General features: G+C 46.2%; 5 protein-coding genes across 11 annotated transcripts in view; 1 reads left to right on the forward strand and 4 right to left on the reverse strand.

Moving 5' to 3' along the window:
* Positions 1 to 201: 201 nt before the first annotated feature.
* Positions 202 to 5,137, reverse strand: LOC117581924 (protein spaetzle 3). 2 transcript variants are annotated; one of them, XM_034269399.1, is made up of 5 exons: positions 4,003 to 5,137; positions 2,275 to 2,409; positions 1,685 to 1,809; positions 701 to 1,207; positions 202 to 631 (listed from the first exon to the last, which is right to left on the reverse strand). In XM_034269399.1, exons 1-5 carry the CDS (start codon positions 4,948 to 4,950, stop codon positions 475 to 477), a joined length of 1,872 nt encoding a protein of 623 aa, XP_034125290.1. In that variant the 5' UTR covers positions 4,951 to 5,137; the 3' UTR covers positions 202 to 474. The 2 variants fall into 2 exon arrangements, with proteins under 2 accessions (XP_034125290.1, XP_034125289.1); XM_034269398.1 differs by having other exon boundaries at positions 2,275 to 2,408; positions 3,999 to 5,136.
* A 627-nt stretch (positions 5,138 to 5,764) lies between these two features.
* On the reverse strand, positions 5,765 to 12,335 carry LOC117581925 (BTB/POZ domain-containing protein 9). Of its 3 annotated transcripts, XM_034269401.1 has the most exons (8): positions 11,775 to 12,335; positions 11,485 to 11,647; positions 11,262 to 11,424; positions 9,524 to 9,657; positions 8,796 to 9,466; positions 8,484 to 8,738; positions 8,324 to 8,416; positions 5,765 to 8,247 (listed from the first exon to the last, which is right to left on the reverse strand). In XM_034269401.1, the coding sequence occupies exons 1-7, from the start codon at positions 11,900 to 11,902 to the stop codon at positions 8,341 to 8,343; spliced, it is 1,590 nt and encodes a 529-aa protein (XP_034125292.1). In that variant the 5' UTR covers positions 11,903 to 12,335; the 3' UTR covers positions 5,765 to 8,247; positions 8,324 to 8,340. The 3 variants fall into 3 exon arrangements, with proteins under 3 accessions (XP_034125292.1, XP_034125291.1, XP_034125293.1); XM_034269400.1 differs by lacking the exon at positions 5,765 to 8,247 and having other exon boundaries at positions 8,270 to 8,416; XM_034269402.1 differs by lacking the exons at positions 5,765 to 8,247; positions 8,324 to 8,416 and having other exon boundaries at positions 8,431 to 8,738; positions 11,775 to 12,333.
* LOC117581926 (probable small nuclear ribonucleoprotein E) lies at positions 9,743 to 10,251 on the reverse strand. Its single transcript, XM_034269403.1, has one exon. It carries the CDS (start codon positions 10,150 to 10,152, stop codon positions 9,868 to 9,870), a length of 285 nt encoding a protein of 94 aa, XP_034125294.1. The 5' UTR covers positions 10,153 to 10,251; the 3' UTR covers positions 9,743 to 9,867.
* Positions 10,607 to 11,126, forward strand: LOC117581927 (mitochondrial import inner membrane translocase subunit Tim13). 2 transcript variants are annotated; one of them, XM_034269406.1, is made up of 2 exons: positions 10,607 to 10,850; positions 10,921 to 11,126. In XM_034269406.1, exons 1-2 carry the CDS (start codon positions 10,700 to 10,702, stop codon positions 11,022 to 11,024), a joined length of 255 nt encoding a protein of 84 aa, XP_034125297.1. In that variant the 5' UTR covers positions 10,607 to 10,699; the 3' UTR covers positions 11,025 to 11,126. The 2 variants fall into 2 exon arrangements, with proteins under 2 accessions (XP_034125297.1, XP_034125296.1); XM_034269405.1 differs by having other exon boundaries at positions 10,619 to 10,855; positions 10,926 to 11,126.
* Positions 12,336 to 15,384: 3,049 nt separating the features above from the next.
* Positions 15,385 to 22,195, reverse strand: part of LOC117582593 (ski-like protein) — an 83,748-nt gene continuing 76,937 nt past the window's right edge. The window contains exons 2-4 of one of the 3 annotated variants that reach the window (XM_034270451.1): positions 17,951 to 18,937; positions 17,596 to 17,875; positions 15,385 to 17,531 (exon numbers count right to left, since the gene is read on the reverse strand). In XM_034270451.1, the coding sequence (XP_034126342.1) occupies positions 15,976 to 17,531; positions 17,596 to 17,875; positions 17,951 to 18,937 (2,823 nt within the window). In that variant the 3' untranslated portion in view covers positions 15,385 to 15,975. The remainder of the gene's footprint in view (positions 17,532 to 17,595; positions 17,876 to 17,950; positions 18,938 to 22,195) is intronic. The other 2 variants (XM_034270450.1, XM_034270449.1) reach the window with 2 other exon arrangements.

Below are 22,195 nucleotides of genomic sequence, written 5' to 3' on the forward strand. Positions count from 1 at the left end.
GCAAGCAGTTAGAGCATTCTGATCCATTCTGATATCATTCTTGAACAGAAAATCTAAGCAAAAATAGTTCCAACCGCAATCAAAGCTGATAAATCTCACAAGAAACCTTCAAAGGTTTGTTTGAAATCCTCACCTGTATGCTAATTAAACTGTTATACAGTCATACAGTTCGTAAACCCCGAAATTCTTATTGACATTTGCATAGACTTTATTCACTTGATTCATTTTACGATTACAATTACGATTACAGTACAACAACAAATGGAGTTTTGAGTTATCTCGGATGTGTTTTTTTTTGTTTGTTTACGAGTAGATGGAGGGGCGGATATGGCTCGTATTAAACCTTAACTACATGGAAGCTACCAAGAAGTGGATATATGATCTACTTAACAACAACTAAAATACATTCAGTGGCATTCTACCTACAATTATACTCGATGCTCATTATATATTATGCTCAGACACGGCACTCGTCTAGGGATTACATCTACAGACACAGCATGAAGGAAACAGGAACCAGTCCATAAATATGCCCTTGCAATCGTTATCAGGATCATAGGCCAACAGTCGATGCCATTTGTACTTTTGCTCGCATCCGCACTCTCCCTCGCAGCGTGATGTTTGTGTATTGCTATTGCGGATTATAGAAAAAAGAGAGTTAGACGCTTTTCTTGTATGGGTAAATCTATGGTTAGCTCACCTGCACACCTCCTGGTGTATGGCCTGCTCAAAGTGCTGTGTGTTGACAATGGCCCTGATCTTGCCTGCTGAGTTCGATGCCCAATAGGGTGTCACAATTTCGATTTTCGATTCGCAGGCATCGAGTCTGCCTGTGCCGGAGTTCGCCTGCCCAGCGCCACTGCTCCCAGGTGTTCTGCTGGCATTGCTTCCGGTAGAACTTCCAGCACCACTGGAACCACTGTTGCCTGCTCCTCTGTTGCGACTGCCACCAACTGCCGCCTGACGCTTCTTTCTGAGTTGTCCGAAATAACTGTCGCCCGCCTCCACGGCCTCTCCTGCATGGGCTGCATGGGCTGCATGTGCTCCGGGTGGTATAAATATATCCGGCTCGTCTATAAATCTTCTTTTGCGCACTTTTGGCTGTTGATTGCCGCCACCTGCAGGTCCCTCCATATTCATCTCAAAGTCTCCATACATGCGACGCATCAAAGCCTTGTTGTCATCTATAAAACGTTCAATCTTGTCGCTGTAAGTTAATTGGAGGGAGATGCAATTTGATTAGTTTATTTATTAATTCTTTTAATTTCAGTTAACAGTTTGCACATCCATCGCTTAGATCTATCGCTTGAGAGGCCTATTGGGCATCCATCATCTTGAAGAGTGATGAAATTCTTCTTCCATTTCGAGAGGTTCAAAACCATTCACAGAGTCTATGAGTCTATGAAATCCGCATTAGTTTTTCTCACTTTGTCATGACTATGCTAATGAGAGCCGTTAAGTCACGTAGTCAGTTAGTAGCTAACAAAATGTGAATCAGGTCAGTTCATCAAGAAGAGACCAAATCCAAAAAGAAAACCACAAAAAAGCAAACTTCCTTGGAGCCAATCAGGGGGAATGTGCGAATTTTATTTCGCTGGAAAACCGCATGATGCACCATTCGTTATCCGTTTTGTAGTTGGAATTCCCTAGATCCTAAATATAGCAATGGAATTTAAATACTCACATGGGATAGCTGTTGCCGGCTGTGGGGCAGAATAGCTGATGAAAGCGCTTGATGCATGGCACACCCTTTATCACATCACCTCTGACATCCAGACCCAGAGCCACCGACAGGGCCGTCCACCAGATCTGAACGAGTGTTTAAAAGAGAATTTTAAGTTTAAGTATTTAAGCATTGGAGGGTACTGTACATTAAAGATTGAAGGAGAGGACCATAACAAAAATGATGGCCGGTGTGTGAAAATGACTCAAGTAAGTCATAAACATAAAAAATATAATTTCAGCTTGATCCCGGGGGGGATATCTGAAAGCCGAGATCTTGGCAGAACGGAGGAGTTGGCTTCTCGCTCTCTCCATTCGTCGTCACACCTCTTAATGAAACGAACTCGCACGACCTTCGTGCACGCAAAAAACAAAACAACAAAAACAACAAAAACAACAAAAAATAAATAAAGTAAAAACAGAAAATCGTCAAAGTTATTTCCGCAAATGAGCAATCTCGATCGATATCGAAACGAATTTAGAACCTGAGATGGAATTAAAGTGAGCGCGTGCCTGCCTGCCCAATAAGAGTCCAAGTGTTGGGGCACTTACCGGAATCTGTAGGAACGATCCGTTGTTGAGCTTCGGATAGGAGAAGAGCGGCACCACCGGCACCGTGCCGTTCTTCAAGTAGATTGGTCCCTGGATGGGTGTCACAGTGGGCATCTGATTGCTATTCGCCTTTGCTGTGAATGGAATGTAAATGGCAATTGGTTATTCGGGTGATTCATGGCAAGGACAGGGACAGTGTCGTTGTCACTGCATTAATCAGTGATCGCTCTCGGTTAAACCCCAAAAGTTGTTGGAGTTGCAAGTGCATTGCCAGTGCCTGCAGTCTGCATATAAATGGGAGTTGCAGTTGACACATGCGAGTATAAATTTCATGTCTGTCTGGCATTTGTAATGCCCTCCCAGATCCGGATCTGGGCCATGCCAAAAAAAAACTTTCCCTTTTGCTGCACACAGGATGCAAAACGAGTTGAAAGCGGGAGCCAAGGAAAGGAGATTGCACTGGGCCCAAGAAGCGTTAACTATTTGAATCATTTGCCCTAGATTCTGGGGCAGCTTGTGATGAAATAGAACCAGCATATCTGAGAGCTGACATCTCTTGTGGTGAAACACAAATCTGCTGCGAGTACTCCAAAGACAAAAACCCCACGAAAAAAAACCAAACAGAAAACTTGTATATGACTTTGTTGTATCTTGTGGATGGCTGTGGCTGGCTTGCGTGTGCACACGTCTTTTCATATGGAGAGCTGGTTCATGAGCGACTTCTTCTTGCATAATAGCAGCCCCGTAACCGAGTTGAGTACTTGAGGTCTCTGGCAGGCAGGCAGGCAGGTTGCTCGCTGGCTGGCTGGCTAATGCCTCAACGAGGCAGAGTTGAAGTTGGATTTTTGGCTACAACAAAGAGGCGCCACAAAAGTGAAACATCTTTAAAATGTAAAGCGCTGACAGTTTTTTTGTGTGTGCGGACAACAAGAGCAGTGCGTACTTCAACTAACAACAGACAGACAGTTAGACAGATGGATGGATGGATGGATGGATGGACCTATGGATACACCCAAAACTTAGATACCAAAACCTCGGGGAATTTGTGGCATTAATCGTGCTGCGTGTTAGTCCGAAATGCGCTTATAAAACTCAAACACTGACCATTACTGTCTTGAGAATTGGTGACCTTGCCTATCGGTTTGTAGACCTTTGACCTTGTCGCTTGTTTACCCCCTCGTTGGTGGCTGTTGTTGCTGTTGCTGCTCCCACAAATGTGCAGAAGTTGCTCCCAATTGGAAAGATACACACAACAAATAATACAAGTAGCAGGCAAACAACAACTAACAGTGCGAGTGACATGACTTCGTCTCTGAATCGTGTGCAGACGTGGGACTCGACTTGACTCCTCTCCGCTTATCGGATCTACATGCCCCCATTAAAAATTATACAATAAACATTTGTTTCTTTTATTTGCTAATTGTTCAGTTCAGGAAATGCTCGATATGGAATGTCTGAGCAAACACTTTCGGGGTTTCCTTCGTTTCGTTCAAATGAGGAAGTACATCTTGGGGGATTTTGACTCATACGTAGGAGATAGCTCTGGAAACGCTTTGGTAAAGAATACTTTCTGAGGGAACTCTGCCTCAAGCACTTCTAGGACTGAAAGACGGAAATGTTTCTGGTGCAACTTCCCTAAGACACTGAAAGAAACCCTCAAAGAATGCTCCTTTGAGCTGTGGTTTCTGTACAACCAATTTGAGGCTTTAGCTTATCCCACTCACCTGCCTTCTCCTGCCCCTCGTAGTACTGTCCATCCTCGTCTTCATCCTCCTCATCCTCCTCGTCGCCCTCCTCCACATCATAGTCGAGAACGGCATGCACCTGAGTGCGTGAGCCCTGTCCTGCCTGCACCCGCGTAAAGCCCGGCGCTCTTTCCGGATAGTTTTCGGGCGCTGCCACGCCATAGGTGGACGCAGGCTGTGCCTCAGGCTTCGATTGTCTGGTGCGCGGCTGCTGCTGCTGCGACTGCGGTGCGGGCGGGGGTGGCTGCTGCTGCAGCTGAGGTGCTGGTGGTGCTGCCTGGGGCTGTGCCTGTTGTTGTGGTTGTGGTTGTGGTTGCGGCTGCTGCCTGCTACCGTAGCTGGTAATACTGAAGCTGCCGCTGTTCTTGCTAAATGTGGCACTGGCACTGCCGTGGGCATTGAAGAATTGCTTCTGCTGCTGCCCCGGAAAGCGGCTGTACGAGCCCTCGCCCGGGCCTCGGCCAGTCGAGTGGTGGGTCTGCGTCAGCTGTATGGTGCTCTGGCCGGCGCTGCTCGACCTGGAACTGGTTGAACTCTGATAGGAGACGCTGTTCTCATTGTTGGCCTCCTGCTGCTGTTGCTGTTGTGTCTGCTGCTGGATGTGGTACACAGAGTTACGTGCCGCAGCGGGGCCCGTGGGTGGCAGATAGGCATTATTCTGCTTGCGTCTGCTCTGGTATGGATAGCCTGCGCTTGCCCCTTGTGCTTGTGGCACACTTGTATGCTGCGGTGGCGCATAGGGATTATTCTTAAAGAATTCAGAATCTGTGGGGCCCTGCTGCTGGGGGTGCTGCTGTTGATGGTCCGCCGGAGAGTACAGCAAATTGTTGGTGTTGCTGGCCAGCTGATGTATGGGGTGCAGGGGTGCCAGGGTGACGCCCCAGGGCTGGCCGAGCGCACCGAAAGGCAGTGAGAAATTGGTCAGAGCCATCGCTGGGCTTTAGTTATAAACGCGACACAAAAGACTTAGGCAACGAACTGAAGCTGCCACACGCCTGCCGCCGGCGTTGAATGCGGCAACATCTAGATTTGAAGTGCAGAACAGAACAGCGAAATCCAAGCTGGAAGTAGCCCGCTCTCGAAACTGATTTATGCAAAAATAACAAATCCGTCAGAGCTCCCCACTGCTGCTGCTCCACACAGCTACACACACACACACACGAACACAAAGTAGCGAGTTATGTAGTATACATGTACATATGTAGTTGTAGTTGTGCCAAAGTTGTTGTTTTAATAAGTTAAGTGACGCTTCCAGCCGTAGAGTTTGGCTTTAGCTTTAGCTTTGGGTTCGACTTTGGCTCGGACTACGTGGTCGAACGTTCGATCTCTCGTACTCGTAATCGCACTCGTATGCCGCGGATCTTGTGCTAAAAAAACCATTCACGACAAGCTGACAATCGAGACTGAGCCGTTCTCGCCGTGCGCCTTTAAAAAACTTAATGGGAGGAAAAATGTTTCAGCACCAGCCCAGACTCAATTCAAAATCGAAATCTCAAATATAAAAATATATCTCTGCCTCCGTTGAGACTTCAAAACAGTTGCCTCCTCTGTTACGGCGCTCGAGACTCTTGGCGGCAGTGAGAGGCTTTGCCCAGAGCAGAGCCCCCCGTGCACACACTTTGCTCAGCAAAAGTCTCTCATGTGTTTTTGTTGCTGCTGCTGCTGCTGCTGCTGAATGGCAAATCGAAAAATAAAACAAAACCGGAAAATAGTGGAAGGCAGACATGAACGAAGTGGGAATGCTCTTTGGGTTAATGTTTTGTGTGTGCTAAGAATGTAGAAATATAAAGAGAGCCGAGCACATGGATTAACTGGGAAAATGCATCAATAAATATCCAAATGTTTATGTGAATATTTTCCATTATTTGTAGACTCTAAAGAAGAATCTTTTATATTCTTCAAACATTTTTCCGCTACATTTTGAGTTTCAACAGAAGTTCTGTACATTTTCCCAGGCGTTTTTCTTGCAACTAAAAATCGTTCAGGCTTCATCCGTGACTAATACTTCCCACTAATTAGAATGCTTGTAAGATCTGAAATTTGTGACCTAGGTCAATGCCTGGCTGATGTTTGTTATACATTCCGTAGCCGTTACCGAAAAAACGCATATTAATCACAGTAACCAAAATCGTTGTCTGCGCTGTTTTATATTTTTTCTGTCGAAGGCAATGAAAAGCAAAAGTGGAGGCTTTCAAAACTGGTTGTGTGTGTGAAGAGAGCAACGAGAGTCGAGCGCCGTCCGTTATTACACACACATGAGCTTAAGAGAGTCTTAAGCCCCTCTCTCTCTCTCTCTCTCTCTCTCTAGCGTTCTCTCTGCTCGCCGCCTCTCTTAGTTGTTACAGGGTGGGTGGAATGGGAGGGGGAGCTCTCAGGTATGTCGTTTGTAATGCCGAGTGCAGTGGTGGCGATGAGCCAGGCAAAAATTGACTGGCGATGATGCGCGGCTATGAATGAATACAATAAACTGATGGCTGATGGATAGCCGCGGCTATGACGTAGTCATATCTTGGTGTCTCGTTGGGGTTCACTTTGCATATTAGCACCTCTTAACTGGAGCTCTCCGCCTGTAGACTGTCCGCAGGCGGAAACGGATGCAACAGCCGCTGACAGGTGGTCGGATCTTATCTTTCTCATGAATATGTCAGGGAAATACGCCCTTAAGTGGTTGTGTCTCCTGTTGGCTAATGAATCATTCGTAATGGGAATTATTTGGAAACCTTGTGGGAGTGATGGGAGGAGACTTGCATTTTTAGTAATTGCTCCCATTTCAGGGCCAATCGTGGCACCCTTTCCTTTTTTTTTTATCGCATTCTTACATGCAAATAAGTTACACTTCAAGTGGCAGCACTTGGGGGTTTGGCCAGCAGCTGCCCGCCACCGCTTGAGTGTTGGCCAAGAGACTTGTAGACATAACCATGGCCATGGCTAATAGCAGGCTGGCTGGCCTTTGTTCTATGTGGAGCTGCTGGCTGACCAAGCCCAAAACAAATATGCCACCAGGGATGGAAATTAAGAGTTTTCAGATGAATTAAACTTTCCTACTTTATGGGAGGAATAATGCTCTATGGATTACTTCTTTTATATGAACAATTCCCAATGTTAAATGTATTTTGGATGTGGCTAGACATATTCCAAATAATATTCTAAAGATCAATCTTTAAGGAATGTTTGAAACTATTCCTCCACCTCTTAGCTGTTCTAGAACATAGAGGAGTTCAGTGCCAGTCCCTAGTCATTCCGCTCGCATGTTGCATATGCATTATGAACCTATTTCATAAGACCAGAACAAGTTTACACTCTGCTCATAGTTCAAGTCAGCAAGCGCCAGTTTTTTGCCTTTCCCTTTTCATGCGACACAGAGACATTGAAATTGAAAACTTCTTGGTTGAATTTGTTGGCCACGAAGCATAGCGAACCGAAAAAATCCACTCGACAATCAAATAATTTGACAAGAAATCGAATTGAAACCGAAATGACATTCCTGCTAGCGCCTAGGCCAGGGATTGGAGCCAGGAATTGGACTGTATCGCCTCGGGCCTTCGTCGTCGTCTGTCAAAAGTAAAACAATTTGTAGACCTTATCGAAAGGTGGGCTCTCAAGCGTTGGCCTTAAGTCGGTAACAAAATTTTAACTGCCAATCTTTTGTGCAGCCACAAATAAAATAAAATTCAAGTGTTTGTTGCTGCCTGCCTGCCCGCTGTCATTGTGGAGGGGTTCTCTCGGAAATCTCTCAAATCTCTGCCCCAAGACGAATGACAATCCGCGAGCCAATTGATCGATTCGATCAGCATACAACAACAGCAAAAAAGAGCTTTAATTAGAACCAATTTAGAGCGTGGACCAATTTATCAGAAGCATTTCGAAAAGTAGTTGGAGAACCAGTCGAGAGCAACTTCAGCGCTAGATTTCATTAAAATATTATTATTGTTATGGCTAGAAAAGTGAACTGAACTGAACTGAAACACACAGAAATAGCCAAGACAAATCGCCTTTTACGCATTCGTTTTCCTTTGTCAATTGTGTGGCAGTTGGCGGGTGGCTGCTGGCTGCTGGCACTGCTCGAAAGGTGTGGAATGGACCCCAACCCCGGGCTCAGGTTCAAGTGCACATGGCATTCATATACACATACAAATATACATCGTGGATCTGTAACAATATGGAGCACTCAATGCGAGAGTTGAATGTTTTCTGGCTCTTTCGATCCGCCCGCCCTCTGGCGTTACACCTACGAGCAGCAAACGAGTTAATTAATTTGGTTCTTTGCCAAAACAGTTTTCTTTATATAACAATTCATTAATTACCTTTCGATTTCTGGTTTTTACCTTGGGGCAGTGTCATGAACCCGACCGACAACAGCTCGCGGCTCACACCTAATGCCATTAGCTGTGGCGGATCTGGGATTACAATGTTCGATCGAGGAAATAGTTTTATTCCAGCTACAAGTCTTAGTATCTATCGTACTTTGCCTTTGAGGGCACACCTGGTGCCTGGCTCTGGCTGTGACTGTGACTGGGTCCGCTGCCAGCAGCACTTCCTGTCGCGGCCAACGTGTACACCTCATAGTCGCTGATGCTGAAGTTGTAGTCCCCGAAGAGCGTGAGCTGAGCGGCATTGGGGCCGTCATAGGAATGCGGAAGATTCGAATACGAGTCCATGTTTGCATTGCAATTGCTGGAGATGAGCAGATCCGCACCAGCACCGAAAATGGGACCACAACTGCAAGGAACTAAAAGTTATGTAAACATTTTAGGGAATAATCCAATCCCCACTCACTCTGGATGATAGCAGATGGCATAGGGTTTCTTGACAATATCAAACTTCGATGGTTGCTCTCCATTTGAGGGATTCAGCGCATAGAGAAAGGCCCGCTCCGACTGCACGTAGCCACCCTTGCGACTTGTATTGGCCCAAGCGACGTCCGTGTAGCCGCCGCTAATCTCTCCATGTGACCCGAGGCCAATGACCATGCAGTGGGCGACCCCATCGCAGTAGCGATGAAAGGAACTCGAGTCATAGCCATGGGTGGAGGCACGATAGACCAGACGCCACGATTGTTTGGCCACGCCAAACCAGCCATTGAGTACGCTCTGCAGCGGCAGTTTATCGTTGAGAAGGATCTGCGAACCGGGAAACATGTTGACGGCTACGGTGAGGCGTGGCTGCAGCCGCTTGTCGTTCTCCATCATTTTGTTGGCATGCAGGGCGGCATAGCGATAGCGTTCGAGCGACAGCTCCATGGGTACGGCCCCAGTGGGCTCCACTTCCTCGGCAAAGACTTGGCTATCGATCAGCAGCAGTCGCACATGGCCCATGACGCCACTCAAGTGCTGACAGACACGCGCACGCTCCTCCTCAGTCCAATGTGCAGTGGGTTGGGTGACGCCCGCCTGGTACTTGGCCCAGGCCAAAACGCAGCGCCAAACTTCCTCCTCCTCCAGGCAAAACTGCAAAGGAGATTAGGTTAATTTTTGATGGACATTTTTGCTACTCTGCTGCCATACATAGTCGGAGGAGATGATCTTGATAATGGCCTCCTTGGCGAGCGTTAGGAATGCATTTGTTTTGACGCACTCCCCGGCATTCTCCCCTATAAAGATGATGCAGCGCTCCATGAAGGTAGCCGCGCACTTGGCACCTGCAACAAAAACCAACAAAAGATTACTCCAAAATCAGGATTCAACCCTTTTACCTGAAGGCAGCTCCCAATTGAAATGTTCGGGTTTAAAGAAAAGATATCCATTTATTTAGTTTTCATTCGTTTTGAGGCTTCAGCTTTACAGTCATGATTACAACTTATGGTTACGGCGTGCATCTATCGGGAGGAAAGGTAATCCAATCTACGCCACTAATCCTTGGACGGGCTCACGTTCTGTATCAGCGTGATGTTGTCCCCTTTTAGCATAATGCGGCCCAGACTCTTGCGTTGGCGCGTCTTCACGTACACTTCTTCGGCATCGTCCAGAACCAGATTCATGTACTCGTCGAAGCCAACAATGTGGCCCTCGATGCGCAGCGAAATGTTTTCGTACAGCCAGACTTGCACGCGCGAGCGATTCTGCAGGTAACGGAAGATCAGGTTGATGGGCTGCACCATCACCTTTTGCACCTTGGGATTGCTTTTGAAGGACATTTTGGCTACTTTAAATCGCTTTTAATTAAAATTGAAAATAATTTCGTTTTTCGCTTTTTTTGCCGGCGTCTGTAAAGGAGTGTGACCGCAGACCCTCGGAAATATACCGAAATATACCCTTGCACTTTTCATACTGTGAACATACCGAAATCAAAAATCATTTTTCTCGATTTTGATATTCTGCTTAACAGCTTCTGCTTTCTCAGCACTATAACTATAGTATTTTCCGATTGATGCACCAATTCTCCACAAGATTGGCTAGTTTTCACGACTTCCTTTATTTGGAGTGTTTACAAAACTTATCAATATATCGAAATTGCATTTTTTTCTTTTCTTTTGCATGCCACAAAACGGAACTATGTTATTCCGCTGTTAAGTGAATATTTCGCGTCTAGCAGCACTTAATTATTATCGAGTGGCTGACTATATCGATGCATATGTGAGATCGATACTTAACAGCGACATCGGTAGTCCACTTTAGCTGTAACACGAGCATAAGTTGTTTTCGCAATTTTTTTGTTAAGTTTCTATATAAAAAACTCATAAAATGGCCATGGATAGTGCGAAGAGGGGCGAGATCATGGAACTCGCGAAGCAACAAATTGCCGTAGCCAATGCCCAAGAGATGCTCTCCAAAATGACGCAAAGGTGCTTCAAGAAGTGTGTCGGCAAGCCCGGCTACTCGCTGGATTCCTCAGAACAGGCAAGAATGGAATAATATAGGAATACGTGCAAGCCATAATTGTGATTATCACCAAACTTTGTTTAAACAGAAATGCATATCAATGTGCATGGACCGGTTTATGGACTCGTGGGACCTCATCTCGCGTGCGTACGACCAGAGAATACAGCGCCAGCAACATAACCAATAGACACACACAGTAAACCCTGCATTTGTGGCAGACACATCAGCTACCTATTGATTAGTTGTTACATTCACATTTTAAATGCAATAAACAAAAACATGCATTACATGTGTTACGTGATTTCGATAGCACAACGTGCACCACACCGATTGGCAGCGCATTTTGCGCGTAACAGACACTTTTTCTGCTGTTATCTCAGCTTGCCGATGTTTCCCCGCGATATTTGAAATTTGTTATGCCTACCTGCTTTCTCATGGATATCCATTACTGCGGTCAGAAAGGTGCACGCATTGTCCACGGAGAGTGTGGAGATGACATGATCCTCGCAAGCGGTGCGCAATTCCACGACGCCCATGTCTTGGGCCATCATCATCATTTGAAAGACCTGCGAGTCCTGCAGCACCAACTGTATCAGGGAAATATGTGTTTATATATGTGATAATAGTAATGTATTTCCACCGTTTACCTTTGCTGTGTAGACATACAATATAAATTGACGGAAAAGATCTGGATTAACGTGTGGCAGACGTATAGTTGTGGGCGCGGAGGCACCTGGAGCGGCCGGCGACACGGTGCAGCCGGGAATGCGGCACACCTCGCCGCGCTTGGCCGTCTTGAAGCTCTTGCAGCTGCAATCAATGAATGAAAATCGCAAAGTCAATTAATTGTCTTCCCCTACCCCCCCTTTGTTGCATGCCTGGCGTGCCAGCACGCACCTTGTAAGGTGCCTCAGAATGGCAATCATCAAGCACTCACCGGGCCATCAGCATCAGCCTGTGGGCATAGATGATGCGCTCATCTCGACCGCAGATGAAAACCAGATCGGCGCTATCCTGGTCCTCGGAGAGGCGCTGCAAGTCATCGATTAGCTGTGGCAGGCTCATAATTGTCTTTGTAAATATTTTCTAAGTGAATTCCAAAAATTTGTTAATCACGTGTTCACATTTCTCCCCTCGGATCTTTGCTTTTTGCCAATGTTTTGTTTATGTTTTCACTTGCGTTCAGATTCTCTTTGTTGGCCAACACAAGAGGGCCGCCAGAACCGGTTACTGCCTGAAAATTCTTTCCAAACAAAGCATAAATTGCTCTAAGAAAAATAGAGTCGAGAATTACAAGTCTTTAATTTTGTTGGGCTTATCATGGAACAATTTATGAAGTTAAGAACTTTATGTATACTTTTTATAAGTCACTTTTAACACAATTAAATATAGAAACTCCGCTTGGTGTGTGCGCGTCGCGTCGTTCTCGCGCTGGCGTTGAAAAAGAGAATCCAGCGAAAGAACAACCTGACGATCCCTGCTTCACCTGAGCAGGTAAACGGAATTGAATTTGGTTTGTTTTGCTGTGCTTCTCTCTCGCATCCGCTGCGCTCTCTTTTGGGATGCTTCATTAACCCCAACCCTACCATTCTGGATTATTATTAGCCAACATAAAAGTCAAATCTACAATTTCTGATTTATTTATTGGAGGAACATTTGAAATTGTATTTGCCACGGTATATTTGGTTGGGTAGGGTCACACATAAAATACTGCTGGCCAGTGGAAGAGGCGAAGTGTGTAGTACCAGAAACGGACGCGGGCGTTGAACAGGCGCCACTAAATCATTTTAATCTGGTTTTGGCCTCAAAGTGATGGCATACTTTTAAGGATAAATTCCGATCAGGATCACAGGATTCAGATAAGTAATTGTTCCATTACAATTCAACTTTTCCACTGTAAAGGACTGAAACTCTGCCAGTAAATAAAAACTCCCAGCGATATGTAATATTTTGCATAATTTATCATTTTTTATTTGTTTTCTGTTTTTTGTTTTCTTTACATATGTAATAATCTGTTTGTTTGTGTGTGTGTTCGTGTGTGTGTGTGTGTGTGGTTGTTTATTTGTTTCTGCACTACTTAATATGAAACGTTGAAGTCAAATGTTGTTCATTATGTTCATTAACTGTTTAATTTGATTAAACTTTATTTGCCCTTGTTGTAGTGTGTGCAATTGTTGTTTCGTGTTGCGGCTCCCCTCTGCACTTCCGTACCGCCCCCTCCCACCCCAATATTCTCACTACATTTTCTATCGTTTATTTGCTCCACAATTTGTACATTTTATTTCTGCGTTTCTGCATTTCTATGCCTCTGAATCGTCTTCGGGACACACACAAGTATATATAATAATCATTATATATCCAATATATATTTGCATGTGTGTTGACAAGACGCGGATTTGTTGCTGCTGCTGCATTTTCTTTTAATATAAACTTATACCATTATTTTGTAATTATTTTTAACAATATCAAGTCGTTTCTTTTTAAAGCAGGGCAAAGATTTCTTTTTTTTTTTTTGGGCATCGCACTTTTTTTTTTGTTTTTTTTTTAATATATAATATGTCGTCGTATATAAACACTCGGGTTATGTAAAATTTGTCAATATATTTTACTCGTTTAATTATAAAAATGATTGTTTGTTTTTGTTTTGTTTTTGTCTTTGGGTTGCTAGCAAAAATGATACAAAAAATCTGTTTGTTGGGTTTTGCTCATTTGTTTCATCGTTTGTGTTTTGTTCTCAACTGTTTTCATCGCTTGTAAAATTTGGCCATAAATACGAAATTTGCTGAAAACCGTTTTGACGCTTTTGATTAACCATTTTATCCTCCTCTCCATTCTATTCTGTTCTATGATTTATGAAATTTATTATGGTTCTGTTCTGTTTTTTGTTTGGGGAAAAAATTAAACTCAGAATTGAAAACGAATTCATTTACAATAATTTGTATATATATTTTTGTCGTTTTTTATTTCTTGCATAGCAATTGTAATTGTTTTTATTTTTTTGTTGCATATAATTTATATAACTTTTTTCTTTAGTTCTTTTAAAATATGCATAACAGTTTTTGTTTTTCGTTTTTGTCGCTTAATTCCTCACAATTGAAATCGTTATTCATAAATGTAAGATTTACGCTTTAAATGTTTCGTTTTTTATGGGTTTTAATGTTATACAATTTTACACAATTTTTAGCTTAAAGTCTAGACAAATTTTGGTTTGAATTTGTTTTGTTGAATATTTGTTGCTTTCTTTGTAATGTTTTTTATATTTTAAAATTTAGAAATAGAACGAAATGTTTTCTTTTAGAAAGTTCAACACACACACAGGCATAAATAATTTATGAAATATGTTTATGTGTTTTTTATATAACAAAAGTTTATAGATTTTTGAAATCTCTGCGCTTTTTCGCTTGGCTCTTGGCTTGGGTTCGGGTTTGGGTTTTGTTTTGTTTCGTTTATTTCCAGTTGGTTATCATCATCCAGACGAATATCTTCATAGTACATCATATCTACGTGTTTCTCACAAAGTGTTTTGTGTTGGCAACTGAAATCCATCATCGTATCATCGAAAGAAAATAATATATACAAAAAACAGAAGGAGTAGAAGTAGAGAAAAAGGGTCGCGGGCCTTAACATCTAGTTAGCAAATGGTATTACGATCTAGGAAACTAAATGCCTACAGAGCAAAGCTACAGCTTACAAGGTATACAATCGAAGATGAACAGAACAAGAGACTATACTCGTATGTAGTTAAAGATCTACTCGTACTCGATTTAGAACTAGAAGCTACAATAAATATTAATCTTTATGTGTATGCGTATGTGGTTTTTGTTTGTATATGTTTATGCTTCTTACTAATCCATAGAATCGAATAATTCTGCGCAGATCTCTAACGTTATCATATATCATAAGTAGATAATTATTTATATTCTGTATGGTATAAAGTTTAACGCGGCAACTTTATCTGTTTCGTATTTATAAAGTATTTTTGTTTTTTGTTTAAGATTTATATTAGAATTGTTTAGCATTTCTTTTACTTTTTCTTTTGTGGTGGGTTCATTTTGTGTGTAATTCTGCTCTACCTCTAACGCTCTCTCTCTCTCTCTCTCTCTCTTTGTCGCTGTCTGTCAAACTTAAAGTTAGAATTAAACTAAATATAATTACAATGGTGTCCAGATGGTTTATCCTTCCACCTATAAGAACCAGCTGCCTTCTGTTTGTCTGAAAAGTAGTTTTCTTTTTCCTAAATTTTGTCTTCGAAGCTTCGCTTTGAATATCATATTTTGTTGTTGTTGTTGTTGTCTTGCAGAGCTTACAAAATTATACAAAAAAAAGATCTAAATTAAGTTTAAAAAGTAAAAGTATAAATATACATATATAGTTTGTATAAACACACGGATAAATTGGTCTCAATGTTTAGGGTTTTTGTTGAACAATATACACAAAAATGATTTTTGTATTGTTTTTATTTAAAGCTTTGGTTTCAATCATAATTTCTGCAAGCAAAGTCAAGAGAATTTCGAAATATCTTTAGAGGGGAAGTCAAACGAATTTAGTTTGTTTTTTGTTTTGTTTTTGTTGAGATCAAATCAAGCTAGGTAAAAGCGTAAAAAGTTATAAAACATTTAGAAATTTAGAATAAAACAATTCATTTGGTTTTTGTACTACTGTTGGACGATACGTTTTCTGCTGAGCAAATCCAAGGAAAATAAAAAGATAAATGATTAATGAACATAATTCTTGATAATTCACTTTGACTTTTATAAACCTAGCCTAAAGCGTCGGTGAAAAACATATCGTGCGACAGCAGCTTGAGGTTCTCTTCATGCCATAGAGTCCAAGGATCGTGTGTAAAAACTCTGTAGTCTAAAAAAAACTAAATGGAAACTGTTATGAGAAGAGACTCCATTCCGAATGGAGTTGTGGAGCTTCCAAAATGTTTTCACAGATATTCCCAAAGTGTCATCTGTGGGATACCCCCAGAAAAGGTGTGGGGCAATGTGCGTGTCTAGGCTTTGAGCTTGAATTTGTTTTGTGGACTCTGGTTTCCCATAGCAGAATTTATGTGGGATAGATTTTACTGTGTGCTTGTGTGTGTCGCTTTATCCTTTGTTGGGGCAGGGACTGAGTGTGGAAGGATGTGTTGCCTAGGCTATTTCCGTTTTGATTTGTATCTCGCAGCTGGTTGTGGTGGCTGTTATGATGGGTAAAGCACCCAGGGATGGTGGCGTCTGCTTCTTGCTCGCCTTGGTGGCCATCGGTGGTGGATGAGGCTGAGCTGGAGCAGGTGCTGTGGCTGGTGCTGTCGCTGGGAGGGGGATGTTGGCTTGAGGCGCCGCTGCCTCGTCTTCATCTGATGCAGAGGCAGAGGCAGACCCCGATCCTTTGCTGAAGCATCGTTGGCGTTGTCTTTGCTGCTGCTGCTGCTGCTGCCGCTGGCGCTGTTGCAATGGCATTTCATCGTCCGAGGAATCCTCTTCATCCTGTGGCCGCTCATCCTCCGCCTCTTCCTCCTCCTGACTCTCAGCTTGCTCCGGCTCCGGCTCCGGCTCCTGCTCCTCCTCGTTGTGATTGTTGTTCATCTTGGCCAGGGCATGGCAGGCGGACATTTGTGCCTTCTTCATCGATGACTCGTCGCTGCTGTTGCTGCTGTCGAACAACTGTCCCGCAGTTGCCGCCGAATCGGGGCTAATGGGCGTCGTGGCTGTGGGTGGCGTGGCCAGAGCACTGCTATGCGGCGCCTGCACCTGCTCCTCCTCCTCCTCCTCTTCTTCCTCCTGCTCCTCCTCCTCCATGTCCTCCTCCTCGTCACTGGAGGCAGACTCTTGACTGGGAGCAGGACTCTTGGCACTGCCATTTATCTTGATCTCTCCATTCGCCTTCTCCTCCGCCACTTGCTCTGGCTGCAACTTTGCTCTTTTGGTGGCAGGCTCCTCCGTCTCGGCCTCCGCCTCCTCTTCGGGCTCTGCTCCGCAGCAATTGAGGGGCGGGGGACTCCGTCGGAGGCCATTGGCCAGCGGCTTCATCAGCTGCTGCTGCTGCTCCTGCTGGTTATTGTTGTTGGCCCGATCCTCCTCCTCCTGCTCCTGCTCCTGCTCCTGCTCCTCCTCCAGATCCTCATCCTCCCCGGCATCGAGCTGCTCCTCCCGCAGCTGCGTCTGCTGCTTGAATGGCACCACCCGCCTCAGCTCCACCTTGCAGTCGAGATCCTCGAACTGCCGGCGATAGCGCTGCAATTGTTCCGTCAGATCTGCTATGTGGGCATCCTGCTTGTGCAGCAAATCGCTCTGCTGCATGCTGTTGTAGCGGAACTGCTGGTTCTCCTGCAGCAGTCGCTGCAGCAGCTGCAGCACCCGCTCCCGATCCCTGGGACGCGTCTCGCGCAGACACTCCACTGCCTGCTCCCAGGGCGGCAGCATGGCGCTGCTGTCGGGCTCTCCGTTCAAGCTGTCATCGTCCGTGTCCGTGGACAGCTCGAATTCACTGCCCAAATGGGGTTTGCCATTCTGCAAATGGACACCTGCTGCTCCTGCTGCAAGTTGCTGCTGCTGGCGCGAGTGGTGCAACGTCTGATGGTGGTGCTGCTGCTGCTGCTGCTGCTGCTGCTTTGTGGCCTGCTGCTGGTGTGGAGAGCTAACCACATTCGAGGAGTGTGTGCTCAGATTGAGGCCCGCACTGGAAGACTGCGTGGGTGAGCTGCCACCTGTAAGCGAAGTAAATGTTAATAAACAAAGGGTAAATACTTAATTCGGCTTTTGTGGTCCTACCCATTGCACCCGCCTTGTAGTAGACACCGCCCATGTGATGTCCTAGCGCCGCATAGTGATGATTGTGCTGTAGATTGTGATGTGGCAACGAGGGAAGTGGTGGTGGCGGCTCCGCTGGCTGGCTCATCAGATTCTTGTTGATCCGAATGCGACTTGGTTCGTTGGCGTTGCAGTTTCCACTCGTGACTGAAATGGAACTGGAGCTGGGCAACAGTTTTGCATGCTGATTGACGGTGGCAATTATGTGCTGCTGTTGGGTGTGTGGATGCTGATGCTGATGCTGCTGCTGCTGCTGCTGTTGGGTGTGTGGTTGCTGCTGCTGCTGCTGTGGCTGTGGCTGCTGCTTCAGTGGCACGGGTGATGTCGAAGAGGTAATCTCATTGCTGCCCGCGGAGAACTCCTCCGGACTGCGTGGCAAGGGCACATGTCTGCTGGCTGCTGCTGGCTGTGGATGTGTTGCGGGTGCTGCGGCTGCCGTTGCTGCTGTTGGGGCCTGGGGCCTGGGGGAGTTGCTGCCACTGGAGGAGCTACGCGGTGGCTCCACCGCATGCAAAGTTTCGCCCGCCGGCGGTGTTGTGGGCGTGGGTGTGTTGTCGTCTCGCTCCTGCTTGATGTGCAGATGCAGCTCCTTCTCCCGCACCCTCTGCCGCTCCATTTCCCGCTCCATACGCTCGCGCTCCCTCTCCCTGTCCCTGTCCTTGTCGCGCTCCTTGGAGAGTATGCTCTTGCGCGGTGCCAGCGCCACATTGGGCTGGTATGTGCGCTCCGCGTACCGCTTGTCCGTGCTGCGGACCACACGCTCGGGATTCTGCAGCTCCGGCGGCTCCTGGCAGGCGTAGGGCAGCGAGGAGAGCGTCGCATTGTAGGCGTGCAGGAAGGCCTTCGTGGTGGTGGGTCCCCACGGGCGGAACGCGGACGAGGAGTTCATCGGCTGGTGGGGATGTGGCGGCTGATGCGGATGCGGATGCGGATGCGGCGGCGGTGGCTGCGGCTGCCCCACCAGCACTGCCCCACGTGGGTGCTGCTGCTGCTGCTGGTGATGCTGTTGCTGCTGCTGCTGCTGCTGCTGGTGTTGCTCTCGTTCCCGCTGCTGCTGCTGTTGCACACAATGGGCGTACATTATTTGGTAGTGATACGCATCCAAGGCGGGCGCTCCACCCGCTCCAGCGGCACCCTTTAGCATCTTCTTGCCTGGAATGTCCAACTGTGGATGCGCCTTGAGGGACACCTGATGGGCATGGGCAGCCACAAGCGGCACAACCACTGGTGCACCCACCAGGCCATGTGGCGCCCCCAGGCCAAGCGGCACCAGCAGCGAGGCATCATCCATGAGCATTTCCGCCTGAAAAGAGGCAAAAAAATGGTTAGAAAATTGATCGGCCATAAAAATAGAAAGATAGAAAGAAAGGAAGAAAGAAAGAAGCTGGCTCGGAAAACCAGTAGCGATCATTAATTTGAATTGCGGGCCAGAGCCCAAACCCCAAACCCCAAACCCCAAACCCCGCCACAGACTATCGACCATCCGCGATGGCTAATTATAAGCAAACCGAGGCGCAGACCGATCCTCGCCAGACTACCAGAGGGAACAGGAGGAACGACGACAACGCGCCCCGGGGCTATGGCGCCAATTGTCATTGAGACTGGGGGGGGGTGGGGGGACTTCGACTGGGTGCTCCTGCTGCTCATTTTGCATTATCATCATGGAGTAGGGTAAAGCCGGTTATTTCGCTGCGTGTTTGTGTAGCTGTTAAAATGATTGGCACCGCGTCCAATTATGGACAAGGCGAGCCCGAACCCGAACCCGAACCCGAACCACGAGACAGCGTACCTCAGACGCGCCAGAGCCATAAAGTGATTTTTGAATGGAGGCGGCGCCATTATCCATTACCCCATCGTCCGCGTACTCCGCTTGGACATGGACTTGCAGCTACCAGAAGGTGTCACTGCGGCAGTTAAGCAAATGGCCAAAAGCAAACGACTGGCGATGATCGCAAACATGTCTGCGGGATTTGGCCCCCGACAGTTGGAAGGAATGCGTTGGAGAGTTCTCTCTCAAAAGGAGGGGGACCGAGAGCTGAATGATGATGATGGGTAGCCGCGCTTACAGCTCCAAATCGTGTCAACAGCAGCAGCTCTCAAAGCTGACTCTCATTACAATAATCATGGGTTCGGCAGGTACTGTGGAGCAGATGGACTTTTGGCGGTTAGAATTCATGGAAGCTAGAAGAGGTGGCCCGATTCTTTATGTGTTCACAGATAGCCCCAATTTAATGTGAGAGATCCCAGATATCAGTTGACTCTGCTCCTTTGCTCTGTTCTGCTTGCACGCCATAAAGTATGCAACATAAATTTAACCATCGAATAGAACCACAGAACAACACACAAGTGGAGCTCTTTTGTTTGTTTGGTTTGGTTTCTTTTTTAATGCTACTCTGAAACAGCAGCATGAAATTCATTCGGGCCATAACTCTGGACTTGGTCAGTGCGCACATTTGGGTAAACAAGTTGGCCCCAAAACGCTGCTGGAAAAACGCTAAAGCCAAGGAGAGAAAAAAAGGGGAACAAAAGGAATTGTGGCCCGTGGAGAGAGAGAGAGAGAGAGAGAGAGAGAGGGAGAGAGATTAAGCAGCGCAGACAAGCCGCAAGCCCACTGGCGACAAGCAAAATATAACAACAAAATACTGCTACTAAAACTAAGACTAGAGAAAAATGGAAAAAAAAACAAACTAAGTAGATCTAGACGGAGCGATAAGAAAACTGGAAGCCAGGCACACATAGTACACCCCGCGTGGCCTCGTATTCTCCTCTACATGGTCGAGGCACACAAATGAACCATTAAACAGCAAAATCATAAAAATCAAGAGCCATAAAGAAGTCGTCGAAGGAGCGCCAGGCCAGCCTCGCCACAAAACGCAGCAGGAGATGCCCCGAGTCGTCGCCAGTTGCAAGTTGCAAGTTGCCAGTTGCCAGTTAGCTGCCTGCTGCAACATTTGAGAGTTTGCTTCCAAGAGTTGCGTTAACTGTAAGCAGATGGCAGCCAGCGATAGATGACGAGGCAGTGCAGCAAGAGGAGGAGGAGACAGAGCTGCCTCGAGTCTCGAGTCTCGAGTCTCCCCATGCTGGCGCACGCGTCGTCGCTGACGGTGCAATGACAAATTGCACTATTGGACGCGGAGGAGGCGGCTGGGAATCAGTGGCTCGGGTGGAGGATCTAGAGTAGCGGCATGGCCGCCTGCCTCTGGGCCAAGTGAGGGTGCAAGATGCGCGGCTACGGCCCGCTGGAGTATACATATCGACGAGGCTAGTGCTTAAGTCCAAGGTCTTTTGCCATAACTCAGCGCCAAAGATGATGTGCAGTCTACGAAGGGAGAGGCGCTGCAGCAGAAAAATGAGCGACGAATGCCGATCCAAAGCGAAGAGTGAGTACTCTTTCGGGTGATGAAATCTACACAGAAAACAGAAAACTTTGATGCAGCTCAACCTTCTCATATCTAAAATGCCCAAGTAAATGTTAGGGTAAAAATATAAAAATCTCTCAAAATAATTGCACCCAAGTGCAGCCGGTTGCTGTCGCTGCTGCAGCTCAATCCCAGTGTGGAGAGGGAAGGGTGAGAGAGAGAGAGGGGGAGCCATGGCAGCGACATGACTTTGCTTGACGATAAGATCATGGCAAATATTGACGACGACCGAGACGGACATGGACATGGAGATGGAGATGGAGATGGAGATGGCGATGCCGATGACGATGGAGAAGGCGAACGGCAATGGCAACGGCAACGGCGTTGACAATGAAGTCCGACAGAGTCATGTATGGGTGCAACAACAACATGCAACATGCAACACAGCGGCAACTACTTGCGCCCCATTGATTTAGACTGGCAATTATGCAGCCAAAGATCGTCGGAGTTGTCCTGTTGCTGCTGCTGCATGTTCGGCAATTGATGAGGCTGAGGATGTGGCACTGGCACTGGCAGTGGCGTCCATGTGGAAATGGAGCAGCGACCCATATGCAACTTTAGCGGCGAATGAACACCGACATCGTCGGTCGTCGGTCGTCGGTCGCAGCTTCAGCTTCATCTGCATTTCTTGGCGTCATCTTGTGGTACCCTTTAAAACGGGGTATGATGGGTGTGAGATAAAGTTTGGCAACACTGCAGGCATAGAGTAAGGATCCGTTTCTTTTCTTGACACTTATTTTGAAGAAGAAGCTCATAAATTTTCACCTGAAATATTATTGCTTTGCATCTTATTGGGCATATAAAGATGCAACCCCTTCCAGCCAGCATTCCTCTTCTTTTTTTTTGTTTTACTCTTTGTTGTAGTCGCTGTCTGTGTCTGGCGCGGGCCGTAAACTTGTTTGCCCCCACCGAATCGGTATCGACATTGCACTCCCGTTCCCCTTTCCCCTTTCAGACGACGACATTTTAAAATTTTCAATTCGTGTTGTTGTCTGCACAAGGAAGAGAGAGACAGAGAGGAGCGGCAAAGACAGCGCCAAAAACAGCAACAAAGTAGTACCCAAGTCTTGGCGAAAGAAACAACAACAAAAAAACAGAGCCAACTATTGTCAAGAGCCTCGAAGCATGACCATGACATACCC

This window comes from Drosophila guanche, unplaced genomic scaffold (assembly GCF_900245975.1).
Source record: "Drosophila guanche unplaced genomic scaffold, DGUA_6, whole genome shotgun sequence".
Lineage (NCBI taxonomy): Eukaryota > Metazoa > Arthropoda > Insecta > Diptera > Drosophilidae > Drosophila > Drosophila guanche.